Raw genomic sequence first — 27,217 nt, 5'->3', positions numbered from 1 at the left:
GCTTTGCTCTTGTCAAAAAGCCAGTGGGTCATCTGCATATGCAGGCTGTCAAGGCAGGCATAGAAGCATCCAGGCAAGGGTATAACTTCTTCTCTAGGGGCTGGAGTGGTAGAATTAGTGCAGTGAGTCGTGCTTAGACTTGGGGTTCGCTTGCTGGTTACTGTTACCTATAAGCACTGGACGTCTAGGCATAGTAGTCATGCCTAGCGTATATAAATGCTATTTTGTTAAATTTAACAGCTAGAGACTTCCTTACTGAGCAGGACCTAAATGTTGAGGGGGTTACTTTTAACTGTAAGTGTCTCTTAATCCCTTCATGATTAGGAGACACCTACAGGCCATATGTTATTGGCATTTACAGGCCATATGTTATTGGCATTTCAGTATACTTTGGCCTGCATCTGTGTTTATAAAGGTGTACAGAGAGTTTTCAATGTTATTTTGTTAAATTTAACAGTTAGATACTTCCTTTCTGAGCAATATCTAAACTTTGACTGGGTTACTTTTACCTGTGCTTCTTAATCCCTTCATGATTTCTTTAGAAGCTGTATGTTACTGGCATATCATTGTACTTTGGCTTGCTCCTGTGTTTATAAAGGTGTACCAAAACTGTCTTTGTTCATATTTCATTTTGCTCTGATTTGCAATTAATTGTGGTTGTCTAATTATACTTGACATTTTTATATTAAACATAAAATGTTATAGTACATTGTTATAGAAGATAGCCTAATTCTTTTTTTTTTTTAAAGCTTTATGGACATAAATAAACTCCGGACTTTGAATTATAGTGAAAACCATTGTTATTTGTGGAATCTGCATGTGAAGAGCTTTCCAATGAAGTGTGTTTCATGAGTATTGGTCAATGGGAAGGCAGTCAAAAAGGGATGACCAACTAACTCCTGACTTTGAGATAGATAGATAGATAGATAGATAGATAGATAGATAGATAGATGATAGATATATACATGTCAAAGACAGAAAGGGCAGACAGAGAAAAGCAAGAGAAAGAGAGAGAGAGAAAGAGAGAGAGAGAGAGAAGGCCAGAATCTTATGGGAAGCAAAGTGTCACAGGTGCTCAGATTGGAGAATCTGTTAAGAGAGCTGGACCAATAACAGTGAGGGAGCAATCTTATGGGTTGGAGGTTTATGACCATCCTCTGCAGGGCAGGATTGCCCCGCCCCCATCCTTCTGCCCTACAATTTTTGCTGGACAGGATTTTTTGCCCCTCTGCCAAAGACGTTTTGCAAGGGGAGGGAAGGAGACTGCCAGAGGCTCAGGATAGCTCATGTCCTGGCTTCTCCAGCCTCCTTGCCTCCCGATCCACTGAAATGCCCACTTTCCCCCCTCTCCAAGGTCACGTTCCTGACATCAGAGGCCAGCCAGTGCAGTTCTTTCCATGCCAGCCATGAGCGGGAGGGTGGGAAGGGGGGTTTGGATCTCAAATTCCCACTCCCCTCTGAGGCTGGGGAATGCTAACTCTCCTATGGCTCCTCAGATTCTGTCTAGGGAACATGGGATTGCTGCCTAGTATATTGTTTGGATAAGGAACTTGGATAAAATAGGGACATAGGTTAGCAAGATGCATTTATCCCTGGTTATTGTATACCCCTATTGCTCATATGAGGTGCTTCTTTTCTTTACGGTTTGTTTTGTTTTGTTTTGTTTTGTTTATTGCATTTGCTGTGTGTATCCATTCAGATGTTAATCCCCCCCCCCCAGTTAATGTTTTCCTTCAGTAAATGTTTTAACTTTGTTGTTTAGAACATCAGAAGTGGCCTGCTGGATCAGATCAAGGTCCATCCAGTCCAGCATTCTGTTCACACACAGTAGCAAATTAGCTGCCTGTTGGAAACCCACAAATAGGACATCAGTGCAACAGCACATTCCCACCCATGTTCCCTAGCAAACTGTGCACATAGGCTGATGTCTCTGATCCGGGAGGTAGCATATAGCCATCAGGACTAGTAGCCAAAGATAGCCCTATCCTCCATGAATTTATGTAATGACCTTTTAAAGCCTTCCAAATTGGTGGCCATCACTATATCCTGTGGTGGCCAACCCCATCATTGAACTATATGGTGTGTGAAGAAGTACTTCCTTTGATCTGTCCTGAATCTTCCACCACTAACCTTCATGGGATGACCTTGGGTTCTAGGGGAGAATAATGTCTCCCTATCCACTTTCTGCACACCATGCATAATTTTGTACAGCTCTATCATGTCTCCCCTCACTCACTTTTTCTATAAGCTAAACAGTCCTAGATGTTGTACCCTTTCCTCATAGGGGTGTTGCTCCTGGCCCTTGATCATTTGGGGAGACTTTCTCTGCACCTTTTCCAATGGTATAATATCCTTTTGTAGGTGCAGTGACCAGAACTGTGGCCAGATGTACACCTCTTATCAAATTGATACGATCCTATCATGGTGGCGGTATATCCCTCGTACGTATGCATACGTCATGGTGCACACAGTGGCATCTGTTGCAGTATGTTGGAGACTACGGAATGAAAAGTGGGAAATACCACTAGAAGAAGTGGTATACAGAATGTGTATTGTGCCCTGACAGTTATCAGTGCACTTCAGTACTGACACAAAACACTAGTGTAGATCTAGCCACAGTATTGCCACAGTAGTGCAAGCGTAGTCACACCATAGATTTCTAAAAGAGGAGTATGATTTTGGCAGTTCTGTTTTCCTAATTATGCTTAACATGGAATTTGCCTTCTTCACAGCAGCCTCACACTGGATCGACATCTTCATTGAGCTGTCCACCACAACCCCAAGATCTCTTCCGTTGTAAGTCACCGCTAGGTCTGATCCTATCAGCCTATACATAAAGTTGGGTTTTTTTGCCCAAATGTGCATCACTTTACACTTGCTTACGTTGAACTGCATATGCCATTTTGATGCCCATTCTGCCAGTTTGGAGAGATTTCTTAACCATATCATGGCCTCTCCAGTCTCCTCGCCTCCCTATCCACCAAAATGCCCCCTTTCCCCCCCTCCAAGGTCAAGTTCCTGATGTCGGAGGCCAGCCAGTGCAGTTCTTTCCTGTGAGGGGCAGGGCAGGAAGGGAGGGTATATCTCAACCATTAACACTTTCTACTTTAAGATGTCAAAGGGGCTGTAGGGGGAAACTTAGACAGGGTCTCTCTCACAAAAGCTCCTGATGGAGAAGTTATCCTTGCTGCTTTTGAAGGGCTGCCTGTGACAGAATCTCAGCATTTTAATGTCTCAGCTACAATTGTGAAAATCTAAAGCAGCCAGGTCTCAAGACTGACTGTAAGGAATGAAGTATAGGCTTTAGTGCCCTTGTGTGCACACACCCATGAGATTTATGGGGGATGTATACTGCTTGGAATATGCAGCTTTGTTTGGCCAGTAAATTGCACTTTAGGAAGGGGTTCAAAGTGAATTGTGACACCTCAGCATTACCAAAAGGATCTGCTTTACATTGATTTAGAGTCTAAATTTTATACAAACTGATCTTCTAATGTATCCCTATCCATGCCGCTGCCAGTGACAGCTCTCCACCATGTCCGGTAGATGTCCTTCCATCCCCTTCTCTCTGGGAATCTTAACTGGCAATGCCACTGGCTATGGCAAAGCATGTGCTCCTACATCCATGCTCTGTTTCCTCAGCCACCTGGAGAGTTTCTTCTCTGACCAATGTGTAAAGCCTTTAAAAGGCAAAGATCACCACAACAATATGCTTTGTTCAGTTGCCTAACTCTACTCAGCAGAAAATAGAGCATCCCGCTTTCTTCTTCTCCTTGTCTTTCTCCTCCCCCCTACGACTTGGCAAAGGAAGGTCTGAGGTTTCAGTAAGTTAATAAAAGAGTGTGGACCTCCTGTGTGCAGGCTCATCTTATCCCTTTAGTGCTTTCCGCTGGATGATTACAGTCTTTTCTCTCTTGGGACTCAAGCCCTGAATTTAGCAATTAGCAATATGGAAAACACAAACAAACAAACAAACTGATGTTATTTGAACATCTCAGCTAGCATGGTAGCTACAGCTGTGCATCTGTCCTCATCACAAGGAAAAAGGAAAAAATAAAATTTGGGGTAAAAATAAGGAGAGGGAACTGCTAAGGGTCCTCTCCCTTCCTGTGCGGCATTTTAAGGCTTCAATCCTATCCCCACTTACCTGGGAGTAAGTCCCTTTATTTATTTATTTATTTATTTATTTATTTCATTTCTATACCGCCCAATAGCCGAAGCTCTCTGGGCGGTTCACAAAAACTAAAACCAAACAACACACAATAAAACAATTTAAAATATATAGAACATTAAAACCACAATATAACAATACAACCACAATAAAACCTAGCAGCAGTACAGGAGTTTAAAATACAGATTTAAAACAGCAAAGATAAAAATTTAGAAAGCTAAAATGCCTGGGAAAATAAAAAGGTCTTCACCTGGCGCCGAAAGGAGTACAATGTAGGTGCCAGGCGAACCTCACTAGGGAGCTCATTCCAGAGCCGGGGTGCCACAGCAGAAAAAGCCCTCCTCCTAGTAGCCACCTGCCTCACTTCCTTTGGCAGGGGCTCATGGAGAAGGGCCGCTGATGATGATCTTAAGGTCCGGGCAGGCACATATGGGAGGAGGCGATCCTTCAGGTAACCTGGCCCCAAGCCGTTAAGGGCTTTGAATGTTAACACCAGCACTTTGAATCGGGCCCGGAAATGGACCGGCAGCCAGTGCAGCTGGAAAAGTACTGGCGTAATATGAGCTCGCAGGCCAGTCCCTGCTTAATGTCTGAGTTGACATGCCTAGCATTGTGCTCTTGATCTGTCTGTCATGCCATCGTCTGATGGCTATTTGGTGGCCCTTCTGATGCTGTGCATGGGGTCTGCTGCCTTCACACTGTTTTGATGAAAGGCATTATTCCGAACACCTTGGAGGATGAGTGGGCTACAAATGAAATCAATAAAATCCCTCTTCCTCCATTGTTCTCCTTTCAGAGAAAGTGTGAATTATTTGATAACCCACATGATGGAAGCAAAGGGAGGAAAATGCAAGCTATGTAAATGGTTTATTCTGTTAAAGTACTTGCTCCTCTCAGCAGCTATTGCATTGAGGCTGAAATCATCACCATCACCATCACCATCATCCATTAGATTTGTTGCTAAACCATAGACAGAAAGACTGGCAGCTTTTCTACAAAAGGCACATATTGTGCACTCATGATTCTTTACTGACAGTTGTTTATGGGTTCTTCAGATGACATCATGATCCTCCCGTTTTGCTTCTCTTTTTTAAGAGCACTTCCTTGGTTTTTTTTAGAGTGGGGGAAATGGGGAGCTATTTCTGAAAATGAAAGAAAGGGTATTTTCCTACTTGTGTATTTGTGCTATAGCACAGCACCACCTAGAGGTTATGTAGCAGAAAAGCAGGAAAGAAAAAGTTCTTTGTGTAGAGCTCAGAACTTCTGCACTGAAACTGAGAGTAGAATATACTACAACAGCCTTGTGTGGAAAAGCTCAGAGTCTCTTTATTATCTTCTCTGTATGAGCAGACTGTAATTGACAAATCCCCTATGTTTGCTACATGCCCATTAGGGTAACTCAGAAGTGGGAAAACCCTTTTGGGGTGGGATGGGGTAGGAACCCCCTAACCAGCCCTTTATGGACTGGATTACATCATGGCGTGTGTCTACAGGCCCCACTGTCAAGGGCATGGTGATGCCCATTACATTATCTGGCCCCATTCGGAAGCACCAGTTGCACTTGCAACTGGCATTCTGGATGGGACCCAGATTAGCTGCATGCAAAGTTCTGCTGACCGAGGCAGTGGATGGAGGAGAGTTCCTCAGTGGGAGAGGCACAGCATGAGCAAATCCCCAGATCTGCACCATACACGTGGTCCCCATGAGAGCAATGCACAGCACATAAGCTGACTCAGATGGCACAGGGGGACACTGCCCCTCCCAGTGCCAGCTGACTCCTGTGCCATCCCCATTCCTGCTGACAAATCTGAGTGGATATTATAGTGGAGATTCTTCCATGTCTTGCTATGGCTGGGCCAGGCTCAGCCCTGGACCAAATCCATTGGGCAAAATTGAAGGCAGGCAGAGCTCAGAAATACAGGGTTGCCAGTCAAGCAGAGAGTAATCCAGGTGCAGGGTCTGAGGGGAAGCCAAAGTCAAACTCAGGTGAGCACTGCAAGACAAGCACAGCCCAATGAGCAGGGTCTTTTTGGCAGGAGTCCTGATGTCACTGGCACAAGAGATCAGTCCAGAGTGAAGCACAGTTTCAAGGTACTGGGAGCCAGAGCTTCCCAGCTTTTGAGTGGAAGATCTGGAGCCATCGGGCTCAGGACCTTCTTGGACAGCCACAGATCCCCTGAAGCAGCCTGTTCCCATAGGACAATGGCTCAGGAGGCTCCAGATCATCCTCTAAAGAGGATTCCCCTGGGAGGGTAGGTGACAATCCAGGGGGTGGCCTTGAGGCCACGAACCTGTTGGAGGAACCCAACGAGGCTCCACAGGCTGAAAGGAGTTTCTCCATCCATGCTGTAACTGTCATTTGGCGGTGGGAAGACTTGATCCTGTGGATGTGATCACGCTAAAAAGGAGTGCTATGACACTGGGAAATCATCACCCACCTATAGAACTGTCCATGTAAGGTTCTTGCCCTTTTAATCTCATTTGCTCTTTCATCAACCCTGTGTGGTAGGTTAATATGGGCTATTGAGATATGGGCTTCCTCAAAGCCACTGCATAAATTTGATGGTTGAGGAGGGATCTCCCACGTTCAACCCAACAATTGATCCATTTTCCCTAAATGCTGTAGACTTATAGGATGATCAACACAGGCACCATAAATGATTCCAGATATAGTAGGGAAGACTGTACCACTTCAAAGAAAAGGGTACCAATTCTTCTTTCTCTGAAAGGAGAACAATGGAAGAAGAAGGATTTCATTTATTTCATTTGTAGCGGACCTGTCCCCCAAGATCTTGAGAACATAGGAAGCTGCCGTATAATGAGTCAGACCCTTGGTCCATCAAGCCCAGTATTGTCAACACTGACTGGCAGTGGCTCTCCAGGGTTTCAGACAGGAATTTTTCCAGTGCTACCTGGAGATGCTGGAGATTGTACCAGTGGCATTCTTCATGCCAAGCATGGCCCCTCCCAATTTTCCTGCTCACACATGCAGCAATTCAGCATATTACTGCCTGTAAGGAGGAAGCTAGCACATCAAGGTGTGTATTTCCAAAGCAATAATCCTATGCTTACTCTGCTGGTTTCCTAGTTACAAAGAAATGTAGGTCACTTGGTTGTTTTTAACATGGGGGAGGATTTTTTTAAAACAAAAAGATTCATTCAGTGGTCTGAATGGGTTGCACTAATGTAAAGAAGGAGCAGCATGACATGGTGGAAAACGTGTATGAACAGCCACAATTGTCACAGATTTTTCAAGAATGATATTTACATAAGCGATTTATGCGAGCTGGCTTTTGATTGGTTTGCACTGTTGTTGATGGACCAGTAACAACTGGGTCTTCATTACTAGTAGATTTGTACTCTTGGCCCACCCATGTTCTTGGCAGGAGCTCCGACTGATTCCTCCTAGAGACAAACTCTGGAGTCCAGATACCCTTGGACAAGCCAAGAGAGAATGGCCTAAAAGGTACTGGACACTGCAGTTGGGTCACGTCTCCACTGTTTCTTTTCCCATCACGAAGTCTGGTCTCATGGCTTAAGTTCCTCTGGCCACAGGTGAAGGCCTAGAAAAGCCCCCTTTTGAAACAGCCACATCTTTACTTTTCTGGCTAGTTTCAATGTGCTCCAATCTTCATCTTCAGGGATGTGTCAGACTAACCCAACAAGAGGTATCTTTGAAACATTTTGAATAGCTTATTCTCTCCCCTTCAATTATCACATTGATGATGATTACTTCCACATCTCCCCCATATGCCAAGGGAGTTCCAGTCACTAGAAAAACAATGGATCGTAACTGAAAAGAGCCACTAATGAGCCCCGTGTCCTTCACAGCAGGGGTGAGCAACAGCGAAGGCTCCATCCGTCTGATTGCTGATCCATTTGACTGTATAATCACGACTCTAACTAACCGGTCTCAGCGCTCCTTCAGTAAAGGCTGGGCTGCTCCCAACTGAATGACAATGAAGGAAGAGGTGAACCGGGATCTAGAAAGGAGATGTCCATGCAAGATGGTGCCACTCGTTATCGTGGCATTACTGGCATTGCCTCAAACAGAGTGTGACGTTCCAGTTGCGAAGTGTAGTATCAGTGACCCTCTTCCAATAGGTCACACATATTACCAGTCAGGAGATGTCCTTATTGGTGGCATCATTTCTCAGATCTTCACATTTTCCAACCCTGTGAGCTTCAAATCACATCCCTCCCAGGATCTCCTTGATGACCTTGTGTAAGATTTTTTTACCACATCGTTTTCCAGCAGGGTGGTGGCCATGTCAGTCTGTTGCGGCCAAAGCAACCCAGACTTTCGTGGCACCTTAAAGACTAGCTTACTTATCAGGGGAAAAACTGTGGTAGATCATCATTTGCGTCTCAGCAAGCAGACGCTGGAGCCTTTGCTGTTTTAGCCATGGGTGGGACGTATCTGTCCTGATAATATTATCAGGCAGGCTGATCTACTTGGCTTCAATTGCAGGAACATGGGAAGGACTGGGGCTGCACCTCTCTTTCTTCCATTTTCAGGAGGCAGACAAACCCTTCTCGTGCTGCCTCCTCCTCCTCCTCACTCCCATTGCTGTTGTTAATATCCCAAGAAGGCATCTGTAGCTGCTGCTCGTTGCCTGAGAATTTCCTGCAAGAGGTCATATCCTTGAGAGGTTCCACACACACTTCTGTCTCTGGGTAGAATCTGCGGTGCATTTATTTAGACTTTGATTCTCTGTTCTTCAGAAGAACTCAATCATGGCTGTGTTTGCTATTTGGGAGTTGGTCCTGAATGATGGTTTGGCACTGCATGTTCTAATGGGAGCAATGATGCCTTGCAGTCCTGTTCTGTTGGATATTCTGTGCCGAGTAAAATAGGATTCTTTTGCACGATCTAATAGATTTTAATGCAAATTGGTGTTTGTTTTTGGTAAGTGTGTATACATTTGGCCTTTGGTTGATCTTTTAGATTCTCATTGATAAACCTGCTGTTCTCTTTGGTAGGAAAGTTAAACCATCATTATTTTTTTTTTTTCCGGTTGACCTGCTTTTGCGCTGTTAAGTGTACATCTACACTTGGTCTGTTAGGGCAGTCCTGGTATTTGTGATATGCCCCTTTGGATTTCCATATTTCAGTTCAAGCCAGAATGATACATCATTGAGGTTTAGATGTATGCCATTTTGAATGCTCTGACTGCTTGGAGAACTGGTAGGGGAACACAGGATGCTATATCTTCAAGTTAAAGCATCTGAAGTTCAGTGGCAGTAGGAGCTGCTGCAGCAGAAGGAATATTGTAAGACTCCTTGAGTTGGTTTTTACCCTGGAAGGGAGCTTATATTTTAAGTAAAAAAGAGAAGGAATGCTGAATTCAGCTGATATTCTACAAGCATAAATGAACATTTCTGCTGGCGCACACACACACACACACACACACACTGCCCACACACCACATTTATTGTCATCAGGTACTACACAGTTCCTTCTCAGATTTCTTCTGAAATCAGCCTTTCTTGGATTACCCATCTGACACATCTCACCTTTCTCAGTCATGTGGAAGTTTCCCATCAGTTTTGACATCCTGCCCCGGGATGTCTTATAGACATTTCTAGAACACAGAGGCACAACAGAGATCATGCCACCAAAACTTAAGGCCAATATCAATATACATTAAACATTTTAAACAGGATTTTGAATGCTGGATATGTGTGAATGTATGGTTGACTTTCAAGTAAGTGTGGGGTTGCGGTGACATTCAGAAACATCAAAAGCCGAGGTCTGTGTTCCAGTGTTTCATCACACTTCCCTGAACTGAGCCCATACAATCTCTTCTTGTACAATAGATTTCCTAAATGTCTATTCAATGGAAATGTTCCTTTCCTGAGCAAGGTGGCTGAGTGAGTGTTTTCCAACCAGCTCCAGACCCGCTTGGGTAAGAGATTATCTGGATCCATTTCAACTGGGTTTCAGGCCAGGTTTTGGCATGGAAACAGCCTTGGTTGCCCTGTATGTTGCCCTATGTTGGGAGAGAGACAGGGGGAGTTTGCCCCTGCTGATCCTTTTGATCTCTGGGTGGATTTTGAACACATAACACTGATTCTGCTTGGTTGCAATGGCTGCCAGTAGGTTTTGAAGCCCATTTTAATATGAGCTGTTAAGCCTTACATAGCATGGGGCCATGATACCTAATGGAGCACCTCTCCTGGTATGAAGCTAATCATATTAGGCTCAGAAGGTGGGGAAAAAAGTGGAGAGGGTCTCTCTGTGGTGTCCCTGCCCCCAATTATGGAACACTCTCCCCAGTGAGGCCTACTGGAGCCAACACTGTCATCTTTTCAGAGCCAGATTGATATTTTATTCTACTCCAAAATTTTTGACAGGATATGATAAGGCTTAAGAGGTCCTGGGATTTATTGTATGTTACTGACAGTTAAAATGGTTAGATTTTTGTATGTAACTGGTTTCATATGATATTATTGTATTGTATTTGGGGAGTTTTAATTCTTGTAAACCACTGGGGAAGCTTTCGTTGTGGTTGGTGTAAAAATGTATTAAATGAGAAAATGAAATGCAGCACATTCCATGTTCTTTAGCAGAGGCACTCTGATGCAGCACGTAAATCTCATTGCAGATTCATGACTCAGATGTACCAGCACACCCTGGCCTTTGTATTTGCTGTGAAGGAGATCAATGAAAATCTCCAGAACTTACTCAACCTCACTTTGGGTTTCCACATTTATAATAGCCATTTCGTGGCAAGCTGGACCTATCTTGCCTCAATGAAACTTCTCTCTACCTGGGACAGATTCATCCCGAACTACAAGTGTGATGCCCAGGATAATGTCAAAGCTGTCATTGGGGGACCTAACTCAGATGTGTGTCTTTTCATGGCAACCATTCTGGGCCCCTACAAGTTGCCACAGGTAGGATGAGTGCATGAACCACAGGACTTTTAAAAACCACTTATGCTTCTGTTTCCTTTCAGTCAAATTTGCAGAATCTGAGCCTAGCAGTTGCAGGTTCAGGGGTCCTTGAGTTCCAAGGTGGCCAGCACAAATAGGGATCAAGTAAAAGGCAAGGTCTGAACATCCCAGGTCACAGGCAACGAGGTTCCAAGGCAACAAAGCAACAAGGAGCAGGTTGGAGGATGGTCAGGGATAACCTGGCTTCAGTATTCTATCTCTGGTAACCTCTAAGAGTTTGCTGCAGTCCTCTCTACATGGGGCTGCTGCTGAAGACAGTTTGGAAGCTGCAACTCGTGCAAAATGCAGTGGCCAGATGAATAGCAGGGACCACAAGTTCTGAACATATAACACTGATTCTGCCTTGGTTGCCCTGGCTGCCAGTAGGTTTCTGTGCAGCACAGGACTTTTAAAATCCACTTATTCTTCTGTTTCCTTTCAGTCACATTTGCAGAATCTGAGCCTAGCAGTTGCAGGTTCAAGGGTCCATGAGTTTCAAGGTGGCCAGCACAAGGAGGGATCAGGAAAAAAGAGAAGGTTTCGACAGCCCAGGTCACAGGCAACGAGGTTCCAAGGCAACACAGCAACAATGAGAAGGTTGGAGGATGGTCAGGGTGCAGTCCAGGTCACAGGGAGGAGGAGAGGCAGAGTTCTTTTCCTCCACGGGTGATGCTGTCATGGTAGTTACTAGGCCACGTCACAGGCAACAAGTTTCCAAGACAACATGGTTCAGTGCTGAGTACTCACACTAGAAATCAGTGAAAGAAGTATTTAGAGTCAAGGCAAGGGAAGCTGAATTCAGGGTAGTCTGGTTAATCCTGTTTCCAGGAGCTCTGTCAGCTTTACATTGCTGCCTTTATGCAGAGGCTGTCAGAACCACATCCACACCTCAGCTCTGAGCCGTTAGGGACTGTATCTGAAAAGGTCCTTGTGACATTACACGTATGTAAATAATGAGCCTGTGGTTATGGTTATGTATTCTTGTTATACCTCTGTGTTTGATGGTGATTATACTGTATATGGAGTGAGAATGGGATGAGTGACAGGAGGAATGGTGGCTTTGCACATGTGGGATGATTGGCTGAGTGAGTGAAGGGAGGTGAGGGTTATGTGATATAAAAGCTGGTTGTTGTGCTTGAGTGAGAGAGATACATTAGAGACAGGGACTAGGTGAAAGAGAGTTTAGAACAGATAGGAGAGAGTCTGAACAGATATTTGCAGAGTCTGAGCCTAGCAGTTGCAGGTTCAAGGATCCATGAGTTCCAAGGTGGCCAGCACAAATAGGGATCAGGCAAAAGGCAAGGTCTCCACAGCCCAGGTCACAGGCAATGAGGTTCTAAGGCAACACAGTTCAGTGCAGAAGTACTCACACCAGAAATCAGTGAAAGTATTCAGAGACAAGGTAAATAATAAAGATGTCCCCTTTTTTTATACAATTCTATGCCTTCTGCAGTTGGCTCTGAAAGGGTTATGGTAATAAAGGAAATAATACGGGCTACAGAATAAAGGCAGTGTGTCCTCACAGTTCAAGGACAAAGGAAAGAGGGTTGGACCTGAGCGTAAGGTTCTGGTGGCAGTGTTACTGTGGGGAAGGTATTGGCAGCTGTGGGAAAGGCCTATTTTATTTAGAGTTAGGAAAGAACAACGCCAGTCCACCATTTCTTTGTTTATGGAATGCCGCTAAGGAGGGAGCCATCTAAACAGAGTTTGGGAAGCAGCTCCTCCCATTTCCTAGCCGGCTATTTTCTTTATTCCACCTATAGCTCGGGTATGGCTCTGCTCCCGTGATGAATGACCAAACCCAAGGAGTTTTCTTCCAACGGATGTTCCCTAATGAGGACCACCAGTATACGGGGATTCTCCAGTTGCTGCTGCTGTTCAGGTGGACCTGGATTGGGGTCATTTTTATAAATGATGACAGTGGACAGAAGTTTGTACAAACCGTGCTTCCCACCTTTTCCCAGAGAGGTATCTGCTTTGACTTTATAGAAATGACGCCAACACTATATTTTACCTCGGACATTCTTGAAATGATAGCAGATTGGGTTGCAATATACAGGGTTATTATGAGCAGCACTGCTAATGTTGTGGTCTTACATGGTGAAATACACTCTGTGATATTTTTGAGGGTGTTCCCTCAGATTTCAGAAGTTGAGGACATACCAATCAAGACAAAAGCTAAAGTCTGGATTATGACAGCCCAGATGGAGTTCACATCAGTTCCCGTTCAAAGAAAATGGGCCATAGACATCATCCATGGTGCTGTATCCTTTGCAATTCACTCAAAGGATGTCGTAGGATTCCAGAAATTTCTTCTGATGAGAAACCCTACCTCAGACCAACAAGATGGCTACATCAGGGACTTCTGGCAACAGGCATTTAACTGTTTGTTCCAAGACACTGAAACAGAACAACAGAATGAAAACCTCTGCACAGGGGAGGAGAAAATAGAGGCTCTTCCTGGGTCTGTTTTTGACATGAGCATGACTGGCCACAGCTACAGCATCTACAATGCTGTCCATGCTGTGGCACATGCTTTGCAATCCATGCATTCATTTTCATCCAAGCAAAGAGCAATGGTGGATGGCGTGAGATGGGAGTTCCTTAATCAACAGCCATGGCAGGTAATGACCTGAGCACACAAACACAAGAGATTTCATCATATCCTCCATGTACAAGAACAGTCCCTACACTGTGTAGAAAGCACTTTCCCTGGCCAGTCTGGTGTTCTGCTATCTCATGCTAAGATTGTCATAGTTTTCCTTTTCAGTCTGTTCACTGCTGCTGTAACCCACAAAAAAATATCAGAATCGATCTGATGAATGACTTCGTTCATGATGGGTGGCTCCATTTCAGTACTACTGGCTTTTTAGGAATATATATCCAGTTGCAAAGGTGAAGAAGGCTCCCGCTGGACTCAGGCCATGGAAATGCCAAGAGAATTGGGAAAAGTACCATTTCTATTTCAGGTTTTGTTGCTGTCCTAATTTTTAAAATTATTTTATTGAATTACATGATTTTCACATTAATTCAGTTATGTATCTAGTGAACTTAGAAGTTCTGTGTTGAGGATTTTTTTTTGTCAAAGTTTGTGGAGCTGCTGATGTATCTAATACATTCTAGTGTCTATGTGAAAATTTGTGCTCTCGTGTACTGTACATCTGTGGCAGTACCGGAAAACTGGCCCTCTTTGTGCCGTTGGGGAGTGATGTTGAAAAACAATAATTTGTTAGTGATTTTGAGTCAACCCAAATGTAATATCCAATTTGTAAAATGCCATTCCAGGTTTGTTGAAAAGATAAGTGTTACGAATGGGCAAAGTTTGACTAGTGAGTCAACTAATTGTGAAATTCAACAGCCTCAGTAGTTATAACCTGGCAGTTTGAGTGCATCGGAATTGAACAGGGGGAGCAAACAGGGAGAGCAAACAGGAGTTGGCCAGGGGAGTTGCAGTGGTGGAAGAGACAAAGGAGACAAAGGAGACAAAGGAGACAGAGGCTAAGAGGTAAGTGGGCTTCAGGAAGCCCAGGGGGCTCCCCTTTATCCTTCTGAGTGGCTGTGAGCTTACCAGGGGCTTCTGAGAGCTCCAACTGAATTGGGGGTGTGTGGCCTGTGTACTCCCAGCAGCTGAGTGGGTGGGAAGCTTCAGTCTCTTTCCCACCTCCCAGCTGAGCAGAGCAGAGCAGAGCAGAGCAAGCTGCTCCAGTTGGTCCAGGGACTACAGAAGCAAGCAAGCTCCCAGAGAGCGAGCAACCAGAGCGAGTGGACAGGGGGAGCAAACAGGAGTTGGCCAGGGGAGTTCATCAGAGGAGGTCAAGGGGGAGGCCCCTAACATTTTTTTCATTTTTTTTTCAATTTTAACTAACTTTTTTCATTTATTTGTCTTGTAACACACACTTCCACACCAGTGGGACTCTGCTTTTAACCTCTACTGAGTAGAGGAGCAGGCACAGGCTAGTCTAGAACAATCACAAACCTAGACACAAAAAGGGAAAAGAGGCAATAGAAGGACAGGACTCTCCAGTGCTGGTGACCTGCAAAGTGTGTGCAATGTTGGTTTTCTTGCCTGAGAACAACATGGCCTACACCTGCAACAAGTTCAAGTTGATCACACTCCTGGAAGAAAAAATAAGTGGATTGGAGCGGCGACTGTCGACCCTCTGGGGAATAAGAGAACATGAAGCGTTCTTGGACAGAGTGGGGGAACTACAGCAGCAAAGGGAAGACGAGAAGCTTGAAGAGCAACAGCAAGTTGAGGCAGAAGTGGGAAATGCTGAGGTGAAGAAAAATGGAGTAGAGGATACTCCATGGAAAAGGGTGACAGTTAGGAGAAGAAGAACTAGATGCCACTCTGCACCAGTGGAAGCAGTGGAGCTGTGGAAACAATTCCAGGTACTTGCAGTTGAGACTGGAGGATAGCCTGCAGAGGAAGAATCACAGGGGAACCTACATGAGAGTGAGCAAGAGGCTGAAGGTCAGTCAAACAGAGGCGATGAAACCCAGGCCTATAACAAGAAGAAGAGAAGAGTGGTAGTAGTGGGAGACTCCTTGCTGTGTGGGATTGAGACCCAAGTATGTTGCGAAGACCCATGGACTCGCCAGGTATATTTTCTTGTAAATATTTACGTAGGCTAAAACGGCAAATCAAAAAGGGATACAAATGGTGCCCACTACGCTATTTGCGTTCCCTTTTATTTTTGCCGTAATAGTCTACGTATATATTTACGTAGACTAAGACGGTGAAAAATAAGGAATGCAAATGGCGGCGGCTGTAGGCGCCGCCATTTGCGTATGTGTTTTTTTTTAAAACCGGGATGTGATAGGCTACGTAAGTCTTTACCTAGCCTATCACATCTCTGTAAAAAAACACAACCCCCCCCCGACAAGACTGCAAATGGTGGCGGCGGCAGCCTGTTGGAAGACTAGCCACTGGAGCCGCCACCGCCAAAGCTGCTGCCGGAGCCGCTGCCGCCTGGAACATCCGCCCCAGGTAAGTCTTGTCCTGAGAGGATCCGCAGGGGGGGCGGGGATGTGGCAGGCCATTCCGCCACAGATTTTGGGGGCCGAATGCACTGGCATTCAGCCTCACCAAGATCTGTGGCGGAATTCTCTGACATCCCTAGCTAATACTTTGGAAGACAGAAACAAAATTCAAAGTGATCTGGATAGACTGGAGCACTGGGCAGAAAACAACAGAATGACATTGAATAGGGATAAATGCCAAGTTCTGCACCTAGGAAAAAGAAACCAAATGCACAGTTACAAGATGGGGGATACGTGGCTCAACCAGACTACAAGCGAGAAGGATCTTGGAATTGTGGTCGATCACAAGCTGAATATGAGCCAACAATGTGATGTGGCTGCAAAAAAGGGAAATGCTCTTTTGGGCTGCATTAATAGAAGCATAGCTTCCAAATCCCAGGAAGAACTAGTTCCCCTCTACTCAGCACTGGTTAGGCCTCATCTGGAGTACTGTGTCCAGTTCTGGGCACCACACTTTAAGAAGGATGCAGACAAACTGGAGAGGGTTCAGAGGAGGGCAACAAAGATGATCAGGGGACTGGAAACAAAGCCCGATGAAGACAGACTGAAAGAACTGGGCATGTTTAGCCTTGAGAAGAGAAGACTGAGGGGAGATAGGATAGCGCTTTTCAAGTACCTGAAAGGTTGTCACAGAGAGGAACGCCAGGATCTCTTCTCAATCATCCCAGAATGCAGGACACGGAATAAGGGGTCAAGTGACAGGAAGCCAGATTCCGGCTGAACATCAGGACAAACTTCCTGACTGTTAGAGCAATACGACAATGGAACCTAGGGAGGTAGTGGGCTCTCCCACACTCGAGGCATTCAAGACGAGGTGTCAGGGATGCTCCGACTTGGATTCCTGCATTGAGCAGGGGGTTGGACTCAATGGCCTTGTAGGTCCCTTCCAACCCTACTATTCTATGATTCTATGATCTCTTCGGTTTCTTTTTCTTCATGTTATTCTCTGGATCACTATGTCTATTTTTCATGGTCTTGCATTAATGGTAATCATAACAAAGATGATGATACATATGAAGCTGATAATTGAAGTAAAGCAAATCATTCTTCCCATCCCTTGTAAAGAGAGAGAAGGCAGAGCAGGGACCACTCCATCAGCTCAGCTGAGAAACCAGCATGCATTTGGCTCATTATATCCCTCAACTTTCATTTATTAGAAGCCATTCCACATGGCTGCAGCAGAGGAAGAGATGAGAGTGTCAGCCCCACCCCATTGGTTCAGATGAGCAACCCGCTGCTTTTAGGCTTCTCTGCTTTCTAAGCTGTTTCATTCAAGCTGGGCATGATAACAACGCTGCAACTTGGGGTCTGGCTTTGCTCATTATCCTCTTTCCTACATATGCCTTTTTGTTATAAACTTGCTGGCAGGGACTGGATTGTTTTTAACCTGTGCACAGTGCTTAAAATTGTTCATGCACTTTGTAAGTAAGTAAGGGAATAAATAAATAATGCATTGCCTAGTAAATGAAGTCACTTAATTATGACTTCTAGGTGCATGCATTAAAAGTACTAACTATAGCATGTGAAATTCCATCACCATCTTGTATATTTGCACCAATTGATATTAGGGCTGTGCATCGCTTTGGTTCAGATTCTGAAAACCGAAGCAATTCGGGTTGCTTCGAGGGTGCCTTGATGAGATCTAAAGTGGATCAGAACAGCATAGATGAACTCTAAAGTGAAGCAGGTCACTGCCAAAGCACCTCGCTCTGCCTCAGTGATTTGGAGCTATTCTGATGCTTTCTGAAGCCCAGACAGCTGTCTCCAAACATATCAACTTGTGAAAAATCATGGGGTGGGGGAGGAGGAGGAGGGGGAAGAGGAGGAGGAGGAGGGAGGGAGGGAGCTTTTGTGAATGACAGCTCGAGTTGCCAAATTAGGGCTGAACTTAACCCAGCAGTCTCCAATCGGTGACAGTGTTGAGGGGGGTACTGTATATATTGGAGAGAAAAGGCTGCATTTGTTTCATTGCAATAGAGAGAGGTGATCACTGGAGGGAGCTGTTGGTTAGTTAATTGGCTAGATCAGTTGTGTGTGTGTGTGTGTGTGAGAGAGAGAGAGAGAGAGAGAGAGAGAGAGAGAGAGAGTTGTACAGCAGCTTTGTTCTTATTCTTTCCCACCCAACTTTTCTCAATTCAACTATTCCCTTGCTTTGTTTTGTAGATTATTTAGTTAAAAAAACAAACATATTTAGTACCTTAGTAGTTTAGTTTCTCCTTGCCTTGCCTTGTTTTTTGCCCCCCCTTCTGAATTATTCTACCATTCGTATTGGTTTTTCTCCCTTTCTTTCTCCCTTTCTTTCTCCCTTTCTCCCTTTCTTTCAATTCTTTATAAAAAATACAAGAAAATTTAAGAAGTAGTTTACATGCCTTACCTTGCCTTGGTTTTTGGCTTGCTCCTCCCCTTGCCTTCACCATTCTCAAATCAACTCTTTATTTGTAGTTTTCTGGCTAGATCCTTAAAAAATCAAAACAAAAAGTAGTTTCCTTTCCTTGTTCTTGGCTTTCCCACATTTCTCAATTCCTCTGTTCATTCCCTTCCTATTTTTAAATGCGCTCTCTCTCTCTCTCTCACACACACACACATACACACACTTTCCTTTGCTTGTAGGTAGTTTTGTATTTGCCTTGCTTTTGCGTGTCTGTGTGCATCTCTCTGTGTGTGCTTGTGTTGTGGCCAAGGAAAGCACTACACATGTCCACATTTCAAAATACAGTGGGCAAAGCACTACACACACAACATAAGATATTTAAATTTCATACTACACTGTGTGGCAAAGCAAGCCCAATACGAGGCATCTCTGGGGTCTTGGCACTGGGACTGCCCGTTGCCCAGATTTCATGCACTTCTGTGCAACCAGTGAAAAGTTATAGCTCTTTGCTTTGAGAGTTTGTGTGGAAAACATAGCATAGCTTGCCTGCCAACCTGTTTTCCCAGGTAATGTGTTTTGTTTGTTTGTTTGTTTATTTATTTATATACTTACTTATTTTGTTTGTTTATTTATTTATATACTTACTTATTTCTGTACCACCCAAGCTTTCTTGACAGTTCACAAAAAATAAAACTACGAAGCGCAACATAAAACAATATAAAACATGAATGCTTAAAACCACAAAATAACAGTACAACCAGAATAAAACCTAACAGCAATGCAGAGATTTAAAATACAGATTTAAAACACCAAAGCTAAAAGACTCAGAAGCTAAAATGCTAAAATCCTGGGAGTATAAAAAGGTCTTCACCTGGGGCCAGAAGGAGTACAACATAGGTGCCAAGCGAACCTCTCTAGGGAGCTCATTCCACACTGGGGGTACCAGAGCAGAAAAGGCCCTCTTCCTGGTAGCCACCCACCTTACTTCCTTTGGCAGGGGCCCCTAGAGAAGGGCTGCTGGGATGATCTTAAGGTCTGGGCAGGCACATGTGGGAGGGGGCAATCCTGAGGTCATCCACTGCGAAGCTGAATGAGGAAAGGGAGAGGGGTTATTTATACTTCAAAGAATCCTACAGCAGAGATTAGGGATGGTGACCTCCTCCTAATCAGTGACCTTCTCCTAATCACTGCTTAAACACCTAACTTCTCTGATTATCCCTTAATGACCTTTGGGCTGAGTTTCTGAGAACAGCACATTTCACCTGAACCTAGCACAAAAACTACTGGGCAAAACTGTCTGAAACTTGGCATGTGAGATTGCCTCCATGGGGTGAAATTGCCTGCATGTATTTATCATGAAATTGAAAATGTTATTTCCATTTCTGTTTTCCACTGCAAGTCAATGGGAAAACATCAAATCTGAATGATTCGGCTATCCGAATCTCGCTTTGGATCTGAATCCGAAGTGAAGCGGGTTGGGTCCAAATTGGACAGAAGTGAAGTGGGGCTGTTTTGAATGGTCTGAGGCAGCATTCCGAGTAAAGTGGGTGGTCCATGCACAGCCCTAATTTATATATCCTTACTGCTTGTCATGTTGTGTTTCAATTTAGCTTCATCAGTACCTGAGAAGTGTCTCATTTAACAATAGTGCTGGGGAAACAGTTTCCTTTGACCAAAATGGAGCCTTGGCAGCTGGCTTTGATATTATCAACTGGTTCACATTCCCAAACGGGTCCTTTCGTAGAGTCAAAGTTGGACAGGTGGATCCCACTGCGCCCAAAGACCAAGTGTTCAACCTTTCTGTGGATTCCATCACATGGCCCAGCATATTTAACCAGGTATACTTTGTACACATTATGGGGTGCATTTAATCACTGGTCCATTTTTCAAAATGTCATTCATTGAATAGACACCAAATTATTTCTAAGAGTTTTGAGATACCATCTCTCTATCTCCCCCCCCACACACACAGAGAGAGAGAGAGAGAGAGAGAGAGAGAGAGAGAGAAGAAATATTTCTCATGCTGCATTCTGCCATTCTGCCATTAGGGTGGTATTGTCTGCATATTGGAGGTTGTTGATAATTCTCCCAGCAATCTTAATTCCGACCTCTGATTCATCCAACCCGGCATTTCTCATGATGTACTCTGCATATAAGTTAAATAAGCAGGGTGACAATATGCAGCCTTGTCGTACTCCTTTCCCAATTTTGAACCAATCGGTTGTTCCATCTCTGGTTCTTACTGTTGCTTCTTGACCCTCGTACAGGTTTCTCAGGAGACAGGTAAGGTGGTCTGGTACTCCCATCACTTTCAGAATTTGCCACAGTTTATTGTGATCCACACAATCAAAGGCTTTAGCGTAGTCAATGAAGCAGAAATAGACGTTTTTCTGGAATTCTCTTGCTTTCTCCATGATGCAGCGAATGTTGGCGATTTGATCTCTAGTTCCTCTGCCTCTTCGAAACCCAGCTTGTACTTCCGGTAGTTCTCGGTTCGCATACTGCTGAAGCCTAGGTTGTAGGATTTTGAGCATCACCTTGCTGGCATGTGAAATGAGCGCAATTGTGCGGTAGTTTGAGCACTCTTTGGCATTGCCCTTCTTTGGAATTGGAATGTAAACTGACCTTTTCCAGTCTTGTGGCCACTGTTGAGTGTTCCAGATTTGTTGGCATATTGAATGCAGCACTTTAACAGCATCATCTTTTAGGATTTTAAAGAGCTCAGCTGGAAGACTGTCATCTCCGCTAGCTTTGTTGTTACTAATGCTTCCTAAGGCCCACTTGACTTCACTCTCGAGGATGTCCAGCTCAAGTTCAGTGACCGCACTATCATGGCTATCAGGGACATTCAGATCTTTCCTGTATAGTTCTTCTGTGTATTCTTGCCACCTCTTCTTAATCTCATCTGCTTCTGTTAGGTCCCTGCCTTCTTTGTCCTTTATCATGCACATCTTTGCACAAAACGTTCCCTTGAGATCTCCAATTTTCTTGAAGAGATCTCTAGTCTTTCCCATTCTGTTGTTTTCCTCGATTTCTTTGCATTGTTCATTTAAGAAGGCCTTCTTGTCTCTCCTTGCTATTCTCTGGAACTCTGCATTCAGTTGGGTATATCTTCCCCTTTCTCCCTTGCTTTTCACTGCCCTTCTTTCGTGAGCTACTTGTAAAGCCTCATCAGACAGCCACTTGGCTTTCTTGCATTTCTTTTTCTTTGGGATGGATTTCGTTGCTGCCTCCTGAACAATGTGACGGACCTCCGTCCATAGTTCCTCAGGCACTCTGTCTATCAGGTCTAATCCCTGAAATCTATTCCTCACCTCCACTGTATATTCATCAGGGATATGATTTAGGTCATACCTGAACGGTTTAGTGGTTTTCCCTACGTTCTTCAATTTAAGCCAAAATTTTGCAAGAAGCAGCTCATGATCTGAGCCACAGTCAGCTCCAGGTCTTGTTTTTACTGACTGTATGGAGCTTCTCCATCTTTGGCTGCAAAGGACATAATCAATCTGATTTCGATATTGACCATCTGGTGATGTCCATGTGTAGAGTCGCCTATTGTGCTGTTGGAAAAGAGTGTTTGCTATGATCAGCGTGTTCTCTTGGCAAAACTCTATTAGCTTTTGTCCTGCTTCGTTTTGTATGATACCACCCTAATGGCAGAAAGTGAAGAGGATCTCAAGAGCCTCTTGTTGAGGGTGAAAGAGGAGAGTGCAAAAGCTGGTTTGCAACTCAACATTAAAAAAAACTAAGATCATGGCATCTGGCCCCATCACTTCCTGGCATATAGAAGGGGAAGAAATGGAAGCAGTGACAGATTTTACTTTCTTGGGCTCCAAGATCACCACAGATGGTGACTGTAGCCATGAAATTAAAAGACACTTGCTCCTTGGGAGGAAAGCTATGGCAAACCTAGACAGCATAGTAAGAAGCAGAGACATCACCTTGCCGACAAAGGTCCGTCTAATCAAAGCTATGGTTTTCCCAGTAGCAACGTATGGCTGTGAGAGCTGGACTATAAGGAAGGCTGAGCGCCGAAGAATTGATGCTTTCGAAGTGTGGTGCTGGAGAAGACTCTTACGAGTCCCCTGGACTGCAAGGAGGTCAAATCAGTCCATCCTAAAGGAAATCAACCCTGACTGCTCATTGGAAGGACAGATACTGAAGCTGAAGCTCCAATATTTTGGCCACCTAATGCGAAGAGAAAACTCCCTGGAAAAGACCCTGATGCTGGGAAAGACTGAAGGCAAAAGGAGAAGGGGACGGCAGAGGATGAGATGGCTAGATAGCATCACTGATGCAATGAATATGAACTTGAGCACGCTCCGGGAGAGAGCGCAGGACAGGAAGGCCTGGCGTGCTATGGTCCATGGGGTCACGAAGAGTCGGTCACGACTGAACGACTGAACGACTGAACAACAACAACAACAACAACAACAACATTCTGCCATTAAGGGGATCCCCATGTCAACCATAATTTTTATATCCCAAATTGTCACTTAGCAAAAACCATGAATTACTTTATTGAGTTTTGACTTCTAAGGTTGTAATTCTATGCACACTGACCTAGGAGTGAGTCCTTTTGAATATTATCCTTTTTTTTTCAGGGAATCATTCTACGGAATGTTAAAATACAACAACATAATGAATATATATATATATATATATATATATATATATATATATATTTATATATAACTAAGTGAAAGTGTTATGTGCCAATCGGAGTGTTAGACTGGGGCTGGGGTTCTAGTCCTCACTCTGCCATGAACCTAACTGGAGGACTTTGGGCCAGTCACTGACTCTTAGCCTAACCTTAGCCTAACTTCACATGTTGTGATGATAAAATGGATAGGACAATCATGTATGCCACTTCAGGTTTCTTGGAGCAATGGCAGGAAATAAATGTGACAAATAAAGAATGTGACAAAATGCATCAACAAATAGAAAAATGTGACAAATGTCTTTTTAATGTGCCCAGTGGAGAAGACATCGATCAAATCTTGGAGAGAATGGAAATATATTTCTTTTCAAACACCAGCTCTAAGGGAATGGGGAAGTAGCATGTGGCACAATATTTAATTTTTATTAAAAGATTGGGAGTGCTGAGTTACAAATCATGACTCTTAGAGGGTGGTGCTTAAATTTTTATTAAGACTGTATTTAATGTTACTCTTCTGGAAACTGATATATTGATTTTACATTTCTTAGTTGTGTGTATGTGTGTATGTGTATGTGTGTGTGTCTGTGTGTGAGTGTGAGTGTGTGTGTCTGTGCGTGTGTATACCATATAACTTCTAGTAATATCCATTGGGAGATGGCATACAAAAGATGGAACACTGAATGTTATTTAGTCATAATGCCATCTTGAAATGATGGGCATACTTTTCTGTGATGTTTTTCACAACATACTAGTCATTGACATTCTACCCTATCACCATTAACCCTTCATTTAACTGTTGGACAACTAGTGACATACCAACTCCTAAAACCTCCTTACTGAATGATAATTGTTTCACCATTTTATGCACAGGTACAGCCCCTTTCTCTGTGTAATGACTTCTGCCACTTGGGCTTCAGTAAGACAAAGAAGGAAGGGAAGGCATTTTGCTGCTATGATTGCCTCCCATGCCCAGAAGGGAAGATTGCAAACCAAAGGGGTAAGGAATCTTGTATATCAAGTATATATATATATATATATATATATATATATATATATATATGTGTGTGTGTGTGTGTGTGTGTGTGTATGTAAATATGTATACACACACACACACACACATATATATATATATATATATATATATATATATATGCTATGATTCATCACATGTACATTAGGGCGTACACAGCCCCATTTCCCTCATTTTAAAAAAAATGTTTGTAATTGAGTGGTTGTTGCTGATAAAGGAACACAGCCCACTATACACACTGATGTGGCCTTTTGCACAGCAACCAACTTCACAGAAACCAAACCAAACATAAAAAGATACCAGACTAATAGACAAGGTGGCGATGGAGGTTATCATAACACCTAGTTTGTTATTTTCAGGAGGAGAAGAAACCGTCAGTAATATGCATCAGCTTTCCTTGGTCATATGGTCCTGAAGGCTGGATTATTCCCCTGTATGGATACTTCCAAATATAATTGCTTGGTAGTTGTACAAACTGGTTTTGAGTTAACTGTTCTCATTCGGGGCTTTCATTGCAATATTGATTATCTGAATGTACAGACACTTTTTTTTTCTTTTTTCAGACATGGATACTTGTTATCAGTGTCCAGAAGATCATTATCCAAACAAGCACCATGATGTCTGTGTTCCCAAAGATATCAGTTTTCTGGCTTTTGAAGAACCTATGGGGATCAGTTTGGCTGTTGTTGCTGTTTCCTTTTCTTTCATCACAGCTTTGGTGCTCTGGATCTTCATTAAGCACAAGGACACTGCCATAGTCAAAGCCAACAACCGAAACCTCACCTTCATTCTCCTCGTCTCCCTCCTGCTCTCCTTCCTTTGTGGTTTGCTATTCATTGGCCGACCTGAGAAGGTGACATGTTTTCTTCGACAAACTGTGTTTGGCATCATCTTCTCAGTGGCGGCTTCTTGTGTGTTGGCCAAAACCATCACTGTGGTCCTTGCTTTCATGGCCACCAAGCCAGGGTCCAGGATGAGGAAATGGGTGGGGAAAAGACTGTCTAATTCCATTGTTCTTTCCAGCTCCCTAATTCAAGCGACTCTTTGTACAATTTGGCTGGCAACCTCTCCTCCATTTCCAGATTTTGACATGCATTCAATGACTAAAGAAATTATACTGGAATGTAATGAAGGCGCAGCTATTATGTTCTACTGTGTCCTTGGCTTTATGGGTTTCCTGGCCTTTGTTAGCTTCATTGTGGCTTTCCTAGGCAGGAAGTTACCTGATAGCTTCAATGAAGCCAAGTTTATCACCCTCAGCATGTTGGTCTTCTGCAGTGTTTGGCTGTCGTTTGTTCCAACCTACCTGAGCACAAAAGGCAAATACATGGTGGCGGTGGAGATCTTCTCCATTTTGTCCTCCAGTGCTGGATTGCTGGGCTGCATTTTCCCCCCCAAATGTTATATCATTGTGATCAGACCTGAGCTGAATAACAGGCAGCAGCTAATGAGAAGGAAGAATTAATTACTCACAAATTATATAGTCCCCATCCAGTTAAAGTGAGCTATGCAGAAGTGTTATTATATGCTATGTCTTTTATGTCAGTCAGAATTTCTGGAATTGGTTTCAATGGGATGTAAGCATGATGGACTGGATCTGTCTTTTTGATTTGGTAATTATTTTTAGAGTGGAAATGTTGTAGAAACATTGGATTTAATCCATAATCTAGTGAGTACAAATTAATGTAGTATATTTACAGGCTATTCTCTCCACACTTGCCAATGAACAAAAAATGAAATGAGATTTATAGCATCTTCATGTTGTGCCTGCTCAATTAATGTCTCTCATAATTGTTGTGGTATGTAGGGATGTACGAAAATCACTTACCTTTCCGTGGATTATGTTCATGGTGGGGGGGGAGGCGTTCCGTCCCTCCCCCCGGAATCCTCGATGGGTGGAGGAGGCGATCCGGTCCTCCCCCCCTGGAATCCTCGACAGCTGGCTGTGCTCTGCGGCAGCTCCGCCGAGCAGCTGGCCAGGCCCAGGCCAGGGCCATCCGCAGCTGGATTTCTGGCCGCAGAGGGCTCTGGGTAAAACAACAACAACAACAAAAACGCATATGCAAATGGCGGCGGCTATGGCTGCTGCCATTTGCATTCCTTATTTTTCGCCATCTTAGTCTACGTAAATATTTACGTAGACTATGATGGCGAAAATAAAGGGGAATGCAAATAGTGTAGTGGGTACTATTTACGTCCCTTTTTGATTTGCCGTTTTAGCCTACGTAAATATTTACGTAGGCTAAAACGGCAAATCAAAAAGGGACGCAAATAGCACCCACTACGCTATTTGCATTCTCCTTTATTTTAGCCATAATTGTCTATGTAAATATTTATGTAGACTAAGACGGCGAAAAATAAGGAACACAAATGGCGGTGGCCAAAGCCACCGCCATTTGCGTACGCGTTTTTTTTTTTAAACCGGGATGTGATAGGCTACGTAAGTCTTTACATAGCCTATCACGTCTCTGTAAAAACAAAACAAAACAAAACGACAAGACTGCAAATGGCGGCGGCGGTAGCCAGTCGGAAGACCAGCCACCGCCACCGCCGCTGCTGCCGCCACCCAGAACATCCACCCCAGGTAAGTCTCGTCCCGGGGGGATCCGTGGGGGGGCGGGGGGGTGGCAGGCCATTCCGCCACAGATTTCGGGGGGCCGAATGCACTGGCATTCAGCCTCACCGAGATCCGTGGCGGAATTCTCTGACATCCCTGGTGGTATGCCTTAGAAAACCGAGAAAATCCCTCCAAGTACAGAGCCAGTAAAAACCATTGAGATGCCCAAGTGAATCATCATATCCTATGAAGAGTGGAGGAACTGCCTATAATTCTGTTGACATGGACAGATAACTACCTAGTGGGGTTTAGATTTGCTTGCACTTGGAACCTCTGCATGGGTGGAGGGCCAATTAAAATGGTTCACCCCCGGGGCTGATGGATCTGAATGCTTTCCTTACAGCTCTTGGGGATTTTCCTGTTGCTTCAGCAGGCAATTCTGTTGA

General features: G+C 44.0%; 1 protein-coding gene across 1 annotated transcript; it reads left to right on the top strand.

The window, feature by feature from the left end:
- The first annotated feature begins 8,163 nt into the window (after nucleotides 1-8,163).
- Nucleotides 8,164-25,679, top strand: LOC146342496 (vomeronasal type-2 receptor 26-like). The gene is made up of 6 exons (XM_084806178.1): nucleotides 8,164-8,396; nucleotides 10,894-11,071; nucleotides 12,874-13,734; nucleotides 20,135-20,362; nucleotides 24,055-24,181; nucleotides 24,778-25,679. Exons 1-6 carry the CDS (start codon nucleotides 8,179-8,181, stop codon nucleotides 25,677-25,679), a joined length of 2,514 nt encoding a protein of 837 aa, XP_084662304.1. The 5' UTR covers nucleotides 8,164-8,178.
- The last annotated feature ends 1,538 nt before the right edge of the window (nucleotides 25,680-27,217 follow it).

Source organism: Heloderma suspectum, chromosome 6 (assembly GCF_057233095.1).
Source record: "Heloderma suspectum isolate Gila_16-S chromosome 6, 16-S_ref, whole genome shotgun sequence".
NCBI lineage: Eukaryota > Metazoa > Chordata > Lepidosauria > Squamata > Helodermatidae > Heloderma > Heloderma suspectum.
This window is presented reverse-complemented; position numbering and strand designations above follow the sequence as displayed.